The sequence below is a fragment of the Chiloscyllium punctatum genome, chromosome 24 (genome assembly GCF_047496795.1).
Source record: "Chiloscyllium punctatum isolate Juve2018m chromosome 24, sChiPun1.3, whole genome shotgun sequence".
Classification (NCBI taxonomy): domain Eukaryota; kingdom Metazoa; phylum Chordata; class Chondrichthyes; order Orectolobiformes; family Hemiscylliidae; genus Chiloscyllium; species Chiloscyllium punctatum.
Genome location: NC_092762.1, coordinates 62,793,499 through 62,807,046, shown reverse-complemented (window position 1 = coordinate 62,807,046; position 13,548 = coordinate 62,793,499). Strand labels below are relative to the sequence as shown.

The following is a 13,548-nucleotide window of genomic DNA, read 5'->3' as shown; positions in this document are numbered from 1 at the left end:
CCTACAGAACTCAACCTATCCAATTCGACTTAAGCATGCTGTTCTGAATATACACAACAGTCCCAATAAGAAAACTCCCTTTAAAAATCAGTATAAATGGAACACATGCTTACAGGTTGAAGTTGGAGGGCAGAAAAGAGAGAGAGTTTCCACACAGTTCCTTGTTGAACTTCCAACCAGTTCAAGACTGAACTTTAGATTTTTAGATTTAGGTTGACCCATTCCCCTACATTTACCCTTTCACCTACTAAACTGCTCAGCTCAGCTCGCCAGAGAGCTGACCACTCCCCTTTCATTATACAGGTCACTTCTAAAACATGACCACTTTGGCCTGACGTCTCATCTGTTTACATATAACCAAAAGGCCTTTCAAAACCCCTTTCATCTCTGTACTAAACCAGATTTATCAGAGCCATGCCTGGTCTATTGCTCCTCTGAAAGGAAATCAAGGACAGAGTATCCTTGAGCCAAGGATGAGCATTTAGGAAAAAAGAACTAGCTTTATGGCACATTGTCTAACTTGTTTCCCAGGACAATATTTTGACCAATCAGAAATAGCCTACCTTAACTAAACTTCAAATGCAGCTTAGCAGTTAATAATTAGCCATCATTACCTGGTGCATTGTCTATGGTAATGCCTCTATCAGTTAAAGTCCATTCACTAACCAATCAATACTCTTTTCTGATACAATTTATTTTTCTCTTTGGCATTTGTTGTAAATTGATGAATGCAAAACCAAAGATTTTGACAAATGCATTTTTTCCACCACTAACTGAACTGTAATGGCCATTCGGTTGGGTAGAGGGGCTTTGGGTGAAATGAGGTGACATAGGGAAATCATGGACGAGACATGGGGAATATGCGGATGGGACATGGAGTGAGAAGTGGAGGGATATTTTTGGTTTCATTCTTGTTTTGAGATCAAAGAAAACAACAGAGGGAGCTTCCAGGCTGAGAATTTCCTCCTCTCCAGCCAGGATTCAATTGAGAAGTTGATACAGCAGACTAAAACTAGGCATACTGCTTTCAGCTTGCTGGATGTGTCATTCATTTATGGGTCCAGGGTGGCACCATTTAACCAAACAGAGAGAGGCTGGCCTTCATCAAAAGTGCTACAATGTTGGTTTACACCTGGATAATCAGCAATTCTACCTGCACTTCTCTTCTATCACGAGGCCCTGATTTCTCCGTAGTGGCACATATATCAGCCCATGGGCATTATTAAACTCTCTGTACTCCCAGTAACTCTAGGAAGTTATTTGCTGTCCAGAGTGGAGATTTTTAGTAGGTGCAGCCCAGCAATGCTACCACAGAATTACAATCTTCTTGCCATCTTTCACTGTAAACAGTTGTTTCATCAAGCCAATAAGTTGCCTTGGTAACCTCTTTTGTTTCTGCAGGTATGACATTTGCATTTATAAGAACAAGCCCTGTGGAACTCTTGGTAAGTGGTCATAACCTGTATTTTAGGTTTTGAACATTCAGAAAAGTCTCATTTCTTTATCGACAATCTTGTTATTTTTTTCTCTCAAGATGAGAAGGATTGTATTAGAGTGCTATATCAACATCATAAATTATATTACAGCCAGCCTCATCCATTACAGAGAAGACTCAACATGAGCTTCACTTGAATACATTTTATTTTAATATGCCATCCAACTTTTCGTCAAATTATTTGGACTGAATACAGCCAAATGAACACAGTCTGGTAGAGACTGATGAAGAACATTCTTTCAGTTGGACTTGCAAAATGCCACTGATGCATCTTGGAAAATTTATGCACACTATATATTCAGGCTGCAAGATCTCCCGTCAGTTTGATTATTGTGGCCAAAAATATCAACTAAGATCTGAGCTCAGATCTTTAACAGAACTTGTCACCTATGACATTAATAACATTAATAAGTATTAATAAATTAACTCAAAAGATAGATACTTTTAAATATTTAATCTTGTTATAATGAAATGTGTAATTTGTGCTTATGATAGAAATGTATAAACCAGACAGACTGGATGACGCATGCAGATATTAATGTACAAATCAGCCAGCCATTTTTGGCAAAGCAGTGATACCATGTGAATTGTAAATCACCATATTGTTGGCTAATTTCTGCTGCAGAACTATTAGCTTCACAAAAGTGGCTTCTCACAATTTACTTCTTCACAATCTCACATTAAGTGCCTATTGAACTCAGCACAGCAAGTTATGTCCGGTAAATATGCCAAAAATTAGCCTGTTCACCTTTATGATTACAGTACCCGTAGCTACACATTTGGGGGCCTCTTCTGGTGTGGTGGTAGTGTCCTTCCCTTTTGGCCAAGAGGCCTGGTTTCAAGTCCCATCTATTCCAAAGGTGCATTACGACATCTCTGAACAGGTCCATTAGAAAATATCTACTCAATCCTTTTGTGCTGGACTCTTCTTCATAATGCTGTAGCTTGCTCTGCAAACAAAAGTTGGGGGTGGGAGGGGGGCAGGCAATATTGCTCGCCAATCATATTGGCTTGATCCACAGTGCAAGAAAGCATATCAAGAACAGCACCAGGCACACTTAAAAATGAGGCATCAACCTAGTGAAGCGACAAGTCAGGACGATTTACATGTCAAACAGTGCAAGCAATAATGCAATGGACAAGGCTAAGTAACCCCGCAAATAGTGGAACAGATCTACATTCTGCGGGCCTGCCATATCCAGTTGTAAATTGCGCTAGACAATTAAATAACTAAGCAAGAGGTAAAGTCTTTGCAACTATCCCCATCCTCAATGAATAAGGAACTCAGAACATCAGTGCAACAGCTCCCGTTGAGGTATTTATATCCATCTTATAGCTAAAATGATGAGTGGATGTTCCATTCCTGCCTCCACCTGATGTCCCAGCATCTCAAACGCCAATCTTCAACTAATTCAAATAATTCCACATGATGGTGACTCAGTGGTTAGCACTGCTCCTCACAGAGCCAGGTACCTGGGTTCAGTTCTAGCCTCGGGCGACTGTGTGGAGTTTGTACTTTCTCCCCATGTCTGCGTGGATTTCCTCCGGGTGCTCTGGTTTCCTCCTAGTGTCAAAATGTGCAGGTTAAGTGAACTGGCCATACTAAATTGTCCATAGTGTTCAAGGATGTGTAGGTTAGGTGCATTAATCACGGATAAATTTAGGATAATAAGGTAGAGAAATGGGTCAGGGTGGGTTACTCTTTGGAGAGTCAGTGTGGACTTGTTGGGCCAAAGGGCCTGTTTCCACACTGCAGGAATTCTATGATATCCATAAATGGCTGAACACTCTGGATAATACAAAGGCTATTGGCTTTGACAATTTTCTGACAATAGAACTGAAGTCTTGTGCTCCAGAACTAGCCACTTCCCTAACCTCTACTAGTATACAGCTACAACACTAACATCTACTCAACAATGTGGAAAATTACACACATATGCCCTTTGCACAAAAAGCCAGTCAAATCCAACCCAGATAATTAGCACCCTATCAGTTTGCTCTCAATTGTCAGAAAAGTGGTGAAAATGGTTGTCTACGGTGGTATCAAGTGCCTTTTGCAATTAAATACACTTCTTACTGATGCTAAGTATAGGTTCTGTCAGGGCAAAGGAAGGGAGCAAAGCTTAAGAGTTGTTGACAAGAACATCTGCATATCCTGAGTGTTATGGAGAAGATGGTTCTGTGTATCATATGGTGAGCTGTAACAATGGTGGGACCTTTGCTGGTCTACAGAATCCTGGCTGCTGCAAGTATAGGAAAACTCATTCCACAGTGAAACTGAAGGAATTGTTATACTTGACCTGATATATTTCCCAAGAGTCAGTGTCACCACATTTACACCAAGCTTTACTGTTATTGTCAACATGTTTTCTTCTGTTTTTGCAAGGAGGAATATTGCAGTTAGGATTGCTGTTTATAGCATTTTTGATGATAAATCAATTTTCAAGCTTCTAGTAGCATCATCGACTTTTTCAAGATGTACTTCCAAATGCTACTGAGAGCTGAATTGTTGATACCTATGTTTGAGTGCATCTTTCTTCTTCCAAGTTAAATGACCAATTCTGTTGCAGGCCTAGCTCCAGTAGGTGGTATGTGTGAGCCAGAGAGAAGCTGCAGTATCAATGAGGACATAGGCTTGGCAACTGCATTTACAATCGCTCATGAAATTGGTCACAAGTAAGAGAAATGTTACTATCATAAGTAGTATCTCCTTCCTGTGAAATGTAGAGCTAAACTTGTAACTAATTTTGAAAATTATTTTGTTTTGTTCTACTTGTTTGCAATTCTATGACCTCCTGCAAATTAAACCATGAAAACTCAGCCTTTGTAAATAGTCAAGCTCAGCTTGTTAAATCTTGTTTATGGATGACTCTTACTTATTTATTGGTTCACTGTTTTCTTACCCGTGCAAAAAATTACTCAAGCTGTTCATTGGTATAGATACAACATATTATTTTCTGCTTTCAAACGGTGATCTAATTTTCCATCACTTCCTTATTCTTTTTTGAGATGTGGGTATAGCATTCGTTGCCTGTCCATAATTGCCTTGAACTCAGTCGCTTGCTAAGCCATTTGAGAGGATAGATAAGAGTCTGGTGTCATGTATAGGCCAGAACAAATAAGAGTGGCAGATTTCTTAGCTAAAAGATATGAAAATCTGATAGTTCATGGTCACTGTTATTGATTTTCAGTTTCACATTTATTCATGAACTGAATTTGAATTCTACCAGCTGTCCTGGTATGATTTTAATCCATGTCCACAGAGATTATCCTGAGTTTCCGATTTAGTGCAATCACCTTACCACTCCACCACCATCTTCCTCTTCACTAAGCCGGGATAAGTGCAGTCCTGTTTCCTGCTCAGTATTCTGGTTCAAAGCCCAGCCAAGTGGCAGGCTTATGTCTGGCATGTATACAAATTGGAGGAGGCAGGAAAATCACAGAAGCCTCAATCAAGACTAATCTTCTGTCCCAGCCGGTCACTCAGTTGGCACTCATCAGTGAAAATTTACCTAGACGTTTCCAATGCTTGCTTTTTCTGCCTCATTTACTTCACTTGACTGGAAAAGTCCAAGGTAAAAATATTCTTATGTATTATGTGTGACGTGTGACAGATGATGCCCCTGAAAGAGATTTCATATATGCAAGGACTTTCACTTAATAAGACCTTTTATGATTTCAAGACATTTCAATGATATTTATAGCCAATTATGTAAGGTAATGGTTCTGAGGGGGTTAATGTTCATGTTACATTGGCTTTATCCATTTTACTGATGTCACAAACAGTCTGTGGGTGGAGAGAAGCAAGGGACTTTCAGAGGGAGCAGATGATCTCTACCATCTCGCTGAAGTTTTCGTCATTATGCCTTACCAAATGTGGTGATACTAATTATTACGAACATACAATTAACAGCCTTGTTATGTCAGGATAGTACATCTTCCTCCACAACTATTCAAAAGATGGTCTCAAGACAAAGGAGAGTTGGAGGCAGCAACCTACCTCGAACACCCCGTACCCAGTAGATATACTGATGGATGGGGCACATACAATACGGTGCCACATGCGGTCATTTGGGAAAATATAAGAAGGATGTTGTGAAAGTTGAAGGGTTCAGAAAAAGATTTGCAAGGATGTTTCCAGGGTTGGAGGATTTGAGCTATAAGGAGAGGCTGAATAGGCTGGGCCTGTTTTCCCTGGAGTGTTGAAGGCTGAAGGGTGGCCTTGCAGAGGTTTATAAAATCATAAGGGGCATGGATAGGGTGAATAGCCAAGATCTTTCCCCTGGTGTGGGGGCCCCCAAAACGAGAGCTCATAAGTTGAAGGTGAGAAAGAACTAAAGGGATAACCTTTTCACGCAGAAGGTGGTGTGTGTGAATGGAATGAGTTGCCAGAAGAAGTGGTGGAGGCTGGTACAATTATAACATTTAAAAGATATTTAGATGGGTATATGAATAGGAAGGGTTTAGAATTTTGGTGAATGGAACTAGATAAATTTAGGATATCTGGTCGGCATGGATCTTTTGGACTGAAGGGTCTGTGCTGTGACTCTATGGCTCTATGCATCTAAATGAAATGGTTATGAAGTGTAGTCCCAGGTGTAATGTGGAGCTGTGTTTCAGCTAATTTGCAAATACAAAAGTCCCTTGAATAGAAATGAGATACATGATCAGATAGTCTATTGATAGAAAGATGAATACTGTATTAAAATATTAGCCTGTATATTGGTCACCATTTTAGCATTTACTTCCACCTGAGAAAGCAGACAGAGTTTGTTTAATGTCACATTGGACAGGTCAGCAGTCTCTCAGTACAGTACCGAAGTGATAGCATTCATTTCGTTATTGAAATGTCTGGAGTGACCTTGAGCCCATGACAAGCCATGACTAATGTACCTCAAGCTACCTCCCCTCGTGAATCAGCAGATGGGAAGGAATGTTCTGTGGAAGTCAGTTTTCATGCAGCAAGGAAACTGAATATACATGTCCTCCTGTATCCAAGAGTATGTCTGTTGTATTCTCCTCTTTGCTCATATAGCACATGTTAGAACACTATGCCACAAGGATGCATGTCCTCAGAAAAGAGATGGTGCAACTCTAGAAGTCCCCAGCTCTGTTCAAATATTTCAACCCACAACATGTTGCTATTGCAACAGGAAATCTTCCGATTTGTATCAGCATAATAGCCAAAAGCCAGTTTATTGACACCTTGCCAACTTTCTGCCTACCTCTTTAAATTTGTCAGCGGTTTTATTGCAAGTTTATGAAAGGCACAACACCTGTTTAAATGAGGACTTGGCAATCTTCAATAGTGTTGGAATTCTGTATGCATACAATTTAAATAGTTTGCATTTCTGAGGGTCTATATGGTGCCTCGTGTCTGTTTCAGATAAAAATGCAATGAGTAAGATAGCCAGTGAATCAAATCTCCACCCCTTTTCCATTGTCTCCAAGAAATAAGTGTGAGGGTATATGGAAGAAAAATAAACTAAATAGTGTATTTGTAACAATAGTGAATGTCTTGGAGCACATTGCCTTGTTTTATTTGACTTTTCTTTCTTTTAGTTTTGGAATGAATCACGATGGAGTTGGAAACACCTGTGGTCCGAGAGGTCAGGAAACAGCAAAGCTGATGGCTGCCCATATCACTGTGAAAACGAACCCTTTCATCTGGTCTACATGCAGCAGGGATTACATCACCAGCTTCTTAGAGTAAGAAGTCAGGAAATATAGTAAAATAAAGAAAAAAACCAAGTTGCCTGGTGTCTGTCAGTGTCCATGCTGTGGCCAGGTTTAGACAAAGCAGCTCATTGACCAATGTGTTTTTAGAAAAGTGCTTAGATCTTGTTTCATATAAAATTTACAGTTTGAAATCAATTCTGAACATGGGTTCAGGGTCTCGAAATGGTGTAAAACTAGAGTGTTGCAATGGCTTATGTTGCAGCTTGTATTTTGCTTGCAGCCCTTTAGATCTGCACTTTGAGCACAGAGACCAGGATAATATGTACCTGTGCTGCTCTGAATTTTCAGAAGGTTGCAGTTCATTGTAACTAATTGGCACATGCAAAGGTATGTTGCCCCCAGGAGACAGGACTGGTTTAGTGAATAAGGTGAAACAACAGCAGTGGCTATATTTTTACAGATGATTTATGAGGGTAAAAGCATAAGGCTAAAACATTACCATTCACCCAAAAGGAGTAACAAGGAAAGCCAAATTGTTTCTCATGCACAGAATGCAAACTATCTCCTGCACATCACAAATTCTTACATAAAAAGATTTAACTAATTTTGTAAATAAACTTAATTGGACCACAGTTTTAATATTTACAAATAAATCCACCAGTTGCATTAAGAGTATTTTAATAGGGTATTGATTTTTTTATATGTAAAGGATTTCAAACTTCTTCATAAGTTGTAAAGGTTTGGTAACTTGCTGTATTAAATCTCCAAATGAAACCTCACAGATTCATCAATTGTACATTTGCAATAGTGAATTGATCCAGATTTTTAACAGCTGAGGAACATGCATGACAATGTCATCATGTCATTGTCCATTTTAAGCAAATGAATCAATCTAATGTACCTGAGAATCTGAATATTCATATTAAATTTCTTCATACAGGTTCAGTACAGACATGGAGTCAGCTTCTCTGCATGTGATCAATGTGTGTTTGCCATTAAGATGCACCTCAGAGTACCTCTTTGAGATATATTCATTCATTTAATAAAGTATTAAAAGCAATTGGGCCATATTCAAATTGCATGTCCACAAAGCAAATCTGTAAAATAAACAATCATTTTGCCAAGTAATTTTAGAAACTTAAATGTTCAATTCTGTAATCTATTTTATTTGAATATGGCAAAAGATTGATAATGAAATTAAACATGTAATATTGAACATTTGCAACCACAGTCCCAAAAACATTGAAGATAAATGAAAGATGACATTTTATCTGCTTCACTCTATCATACACATTACAGAGCAACCCAAAACATATTGCTCTTAGATCACATTGGAAACCTAGGAAACATTTAGACCTCTATTCCTGATTAAGGGCTTTTGCCCGAAACGTCAATTTTCCTGCTACTCGGATGCTGCCTGACCTGCTGTGCTTTTCCAGCACCACTCTGCTTCATAGTTCATTTCACTTTATCTTCATGGGAAAAGCATTTACCTTTATCCGTGGCATTCCTTTACTTAAATAATTTGATCTGCATAACAGCAATGCTTTTGGGATGCCCACACCCCTTCAATGAGAAGCTACAGCAAAAACCTTCAAAGAGTTCTAATGCTCTGAATACAAATAAAGAAAAAGACAGAGGCCCTGATAAGAACAGGTTAGGAAGAAAGAGGTTTAGCTCCTGCAGATCTTGGAAATTTGGGTTGCTGAGAGACCATGCTGAATTTACCAACATTATCATGTTAAAAAGTTTAAATCTGTTTCCTGGCTGGAGCCAACTAGATTAAGAGATTATCTGATGGTGACGTGCAGTTTTGGATCTCAGCAGTTGAGAGATTTGATTGGAAAGGGGATGTAAGAAATGAGGAGAAGGGTGGATGGATGCGAATTGAACTTTCAGGCACAATCCAATCAGAAGTATGAACGTACTATCGCTTAAAACGTTTTGGTGGCTTATTGGGAAGAGAGTAGGAAGAAGCACTCCTGTTTCTCTTGGTCAATTAGGAAAGTATTTACCTCTTCAATCTAGTCATTCTCATCTCCTGTCAGATGCTGGGTTAAGTCTGGAACAGAGTTAAAATAGAGGTATGTAGTTTCTTTGAAATATTTCAATGTCTTACCCTGCAGTTAGATGACAGATCAGTCATCTACTCCACTAAGTCTCTCCCCAATAAAAGGAGTAGAAATGTTGAATTGTATTTCTCAATATTTTTAAATTTCAAGATTTTCTGTCCGGCTCCATTCATCCATCCTTGTGTTATTTGAATTGTTCATGAAAGGATAGTAAGTTATTTGTATTACAAAGCTGGAGCATTCACTCTGAAGAGATGTTCCACCAAAACGGGAAAAAATGTCATATTGATTGTCAGAAGTACTTCAGTCTTAGTATATGTTGATGTAAAAATGCCACTGAAACATTACTGAATTAATTATTGGGCAATTTTCACACCAAGACAAAAAGAATTGCAGAAAATGGTGAACTGACCATTGGGTTAAGCCCTTTCTTGCCAATCAGCATTAACAAAGCTTTCTAGAATATTTAAATAAAATTAATTTAAGCAATTCATTCATTTAATAGGTATTCATTTTAACAGGAACAAAGTATCATTGAAAAATATAGAAAATTAAATTTCACATGGAGACTTTATTCTCACAGTTTTGTTTTACTCCTCTATGAGTTATTTAATTTCCTGGATTGCACAGAATTTTAGAAAGTTAATAAATTTGGTTTCCTTCCATAATAAAAATTCTTTTTTTTTCTGTCAGTTCAGGACATGGTAGATGTCTCATCAATGCACCTCCAAAGCAGGAGTTTTTTTACCCAACCGTGGCCCCGGGTCAGGTGTATGATGCCGATGAACAGTGCCGTTTCCAATATGGAGTCAAATCACGCCAGTGTAAATATGGGGTAGAGAGTCTTCCTGCTTTATTACTTTGAGAAATATTAATATGTTTTTGATGGGAAGGAGCTTTGATCTTTTGTCGTAGGTGGTACTATTGAAAAAGAGACTCATGCCACTATGTTTTATGTGCCATCCTACAGTTGTCTGCTGGAACGTTTGTTTTCTTCTTATACGAAAAATGTTATGCTTTTGATACAAATCCAGTGGAAATCAAACTGAGATTGCCTCAACTAATTTTCTTTTAATCTCTTAAAAGCTGCAGGAAAGAATTTAGTCTCAAAGTAATAAAAATGATTTTATCATAGAGTCATAACAACACAGAAGGACGCTATTCAGACAACTGATTCAGTTCCATTCCTCCACTCTATTCCACAGTCCTGGAAAGTTATCACACACGAGTGCCCATCGAGTTTCCGTTTCAAATTATTCATTGTCTACATTTCATTTTACATTTATCATGTGTTAATAGACACAAAGTATGTTCGTGATATCCAATATACTATAATAATGTATAAAGAAAGCTACCACTTTCAGAGATGAGGGGCAGAATCAATACTCCCTCCTGAGGTGAATTTGGTGGCAGGAGATATTTAATTACCGTGACCTTGTTACTTTTGCCTCTGCTCTGATTAAGTCTAATGAAGGAAGACTTTGGACAGCAATCCTGGCGTATTACCAAATCAGGCCTTTAGATGAGAACTACATTGGTTCTCCAACCTGTGGGTGAGAGCTCAGTTACCAAAATTAAATTTGTCTTAAGATGGTCTCTTTGTATGGGCTATAATGGAAAGTGTCAAATTGAGGGTCTTATTCCAATTCCATTTAAATTCAACCAACAGAGAGTGGGGCTGTCTCCTAGCAAGGAGAGCAGTTTGCTTGTGACCTCCGGGGGGAGGGGTATTCCCCATTCAAAGGCACTTAGTGTCTGACCAAGGGACCTAACATCAGGCTGCTGAAAGTCACCTCGACAACCCTTTGCCATCACCAGATTAGCAATTTGCTCCTCATGATCCACATTCCACTCTCAGCGATCGTAGACCTCTCCTTGCATGCTTTATCAGCAACAATCACTGCTCCTGGTAGATCTGGCAGAAGTAGAGAGGTGCCAGCTTCTGATTAGCTAGCAGAGGCCAGCAGGTCTTGGCAGATTGGGACTTTTATCACTGGGGCCATAAATCCGGGGCCCCAGCGATGATGGCCTCCTTCTTTACAGACTGTAATTTCCCTTCCCACATGGTTGAAGATGCCCTCCAACGCATATCATCCACGTCCCGCACCTCTGCCCTCAAACCCCACTCCTCCAACAGCAACAAGGACAGAACCCTCCTGGTCCTCACCTTCCATTCCACCAAGCTCCGCAGAAACCACCTCATACGCCAACATTTCCACCACCTACAAACAGACCCCACCATCAGGGATATATTTCCCTCCCACCCCATCTGCTTCCCACAAAGACCATTCCCTCTGTGACTACCTGGTCAGGTTCACGCCCTCCAACAACCCAACCTCCCATCTTGGCACCTTCTCCTGCCACTGCAGGAATTGCAAAACCTGCGCCCACACCTCCTCCCTCACCTCCATCCAAGGCCCCAAAGGAGCCTTCCACATCCATCAAAGTTTCACCTGGACATCCACAAATGTCATTGATTGTATCCGTTGCTCCCAATGTGGTCTCCTTTACATTGGGGAGACTGAACGCCTTCACACAGAGCGCATTAGGGAACATCTCTGTGACACTCGCACCAATCAATCTCACCACCCCATGGCCAAACATTTCAACTCCCCCTCCCACTCTGTTGAGGACATGCAGGTCCTGGGCCTCCTCCATCACCACTCCCTCACCCCCCAACGCCTGGAGGAAGAACACCTCATCTTCAGCCTCGGCACACTTCAACCTCAGGGCATCAATGTGGACTTCTCATTTCCCCTCCCCCCACCCAACCCCAGTTCCAACCTTCCAGCTCATCACCATCCTCATGACCTGTCCTACCTGCTAATCTTCCTTCCCACCTATCCACTCCACCATTCTCTCTGACCTATCACCTTCACCCCCACCTCCATCCACCTATTGCACTCTTAGCTACCTTCCCCCCCAGCCCCACCACCCCCCCTCCCATTTATTTCCCCACTCCGGAGGCTCTCTGGCTCATTCCTGATGAAGGGCTCTTGCCTGAAACATCGATTTCCCTGCTCCTCGGATGCTGCCTGACCTGCAGTGCTTTTCTAGCACCACGCTAACCTTGACCCTAAATGCAAGGGAAGACCTGATACTTACAGGCAGTTAATTCCATTCGGCCTTTCCCTATGTTAGTGATTTGGTACTCACACAAGTTTAGGGACTAAATATGTCCCAAGATGGTCTCTTAGTATGGGCTACAATGGAAAATCATTATACAAAGCACTGAAACGAAGAAAGTGGTACTAGATGGTTTCAGGTCTCCATTGGAGCATCACTGTTCCTGTGCTCTGAGACCAGTGTAGAAGGTCTTTACAATTAGTGGGCTGAAGTTTAGGCAAAGACTGTAAATTAATGACCAATATCGATGATACAAGTAACAGAATTACTAGGCAGGTAGAATTCTCAATACATAACAAAATAACAAACATCTCTATGTCTCTATAAGGCCTTACAGAAAGGAAATTAAGCAATAATTTATTTCATGAAGGATTAAATTAGGAATGAGGGAAGTTATGCTAAGTCTATGTCAAACTTTATTTGGACCCCAATTAGAGTATTATAAGCAGATCTGGTAGCCATATAATAAAAAGGAGAGGGTGCAGAGAAGACATACAAGAATGATGCCAGAAATGTGAGGGAATACGTTATCAGGAAAGATAAGCAGGTTGGGTTTGTTTGAAGACCTATTATGGACATGAAAGCTAGGGAACTTAAGAAAATAAAAAGTGATATCTTGAAAAGTGTCCATATTACAGAAGAGGGGGTGGCTGGAAGTCTTAAAACACATAAAAGAAGATAAATCCCTATGACCTGATTATGGAAGTTAGGGAAAACTTTGTCAGGACCCTTGCTGAGATACTTGTATCGTCAACAGCCATAACAGAAAACTGGAGAGTGGCTAATGTGGTGCCATTATTGAAGAAAGATGGTAAGGAAAAGCCAGGGAGCTATAAGTAAGTGAACCTGACCTCAGTGTTAGGTATGTTGTTGGGGGGGATTCTGACGAACAGATTTACATGCATTTAGAAAGCCAAGGACTGATTAGACATAGCCAACATGGCTTTGTGCTTGGGAAATCATGTCTCACAAACTTGCCTGAATTTTTTTGAAGAGGTAACAAAAGAGGATTGATGAAGGCAGAGTGGTAGACATTGTCTATGTGGACTTCAGCAAGGTATTCCATATGAGTTTCCACATGATGAACTGGTTAGCAAGATAAGATCACATGGAATCCAGGGGGAGTGAACCAATTGGATACAAAATTGGCTTGACTGTGGGAGTCAGAGGGTGTAG

General features: G+C 40.2%; 1 protein-coding gene across 3 annotated transcripts in view; it reads left to right on the top strand.

Annotated features, from left to right (window-relative positions):
• The window catches only part of adamts10 (ADAM metallopeptidase with thrombospondin type 1 motif, 10), a 171,265-nt gene that overhangs the window by 100,181 nt on the left and 57,536 nt on the right, over nucleotides 1–13,548 (top strand). For all 3 annotated transcript variants that reach the window (XM_072594028.1, XM_072594029.1, XM_072594030.1), the window contains 4 exons: nucleotides 1,402–1,445; nucleotides 4,066–4,171; nucleotides 7,058–7,204; nucleotides 9,940–10,081. In XM_072594028.1, coding sequence (XP_072450129.1) covers nucleotides 1,402–1,445; nucleotides 4,066–4,171; nucleotides 7,058–7,204; nucleotides 9,940–10,081 — 439 coding nt within the window. The remainder of the gene's footprint in view (nucleotides 1–1,401; nucleotides 1,446–4,065; nucleotides 4,172–7,057; nucleotides 7,205–9,939; nucleotides 10,082–13,548) is intronic.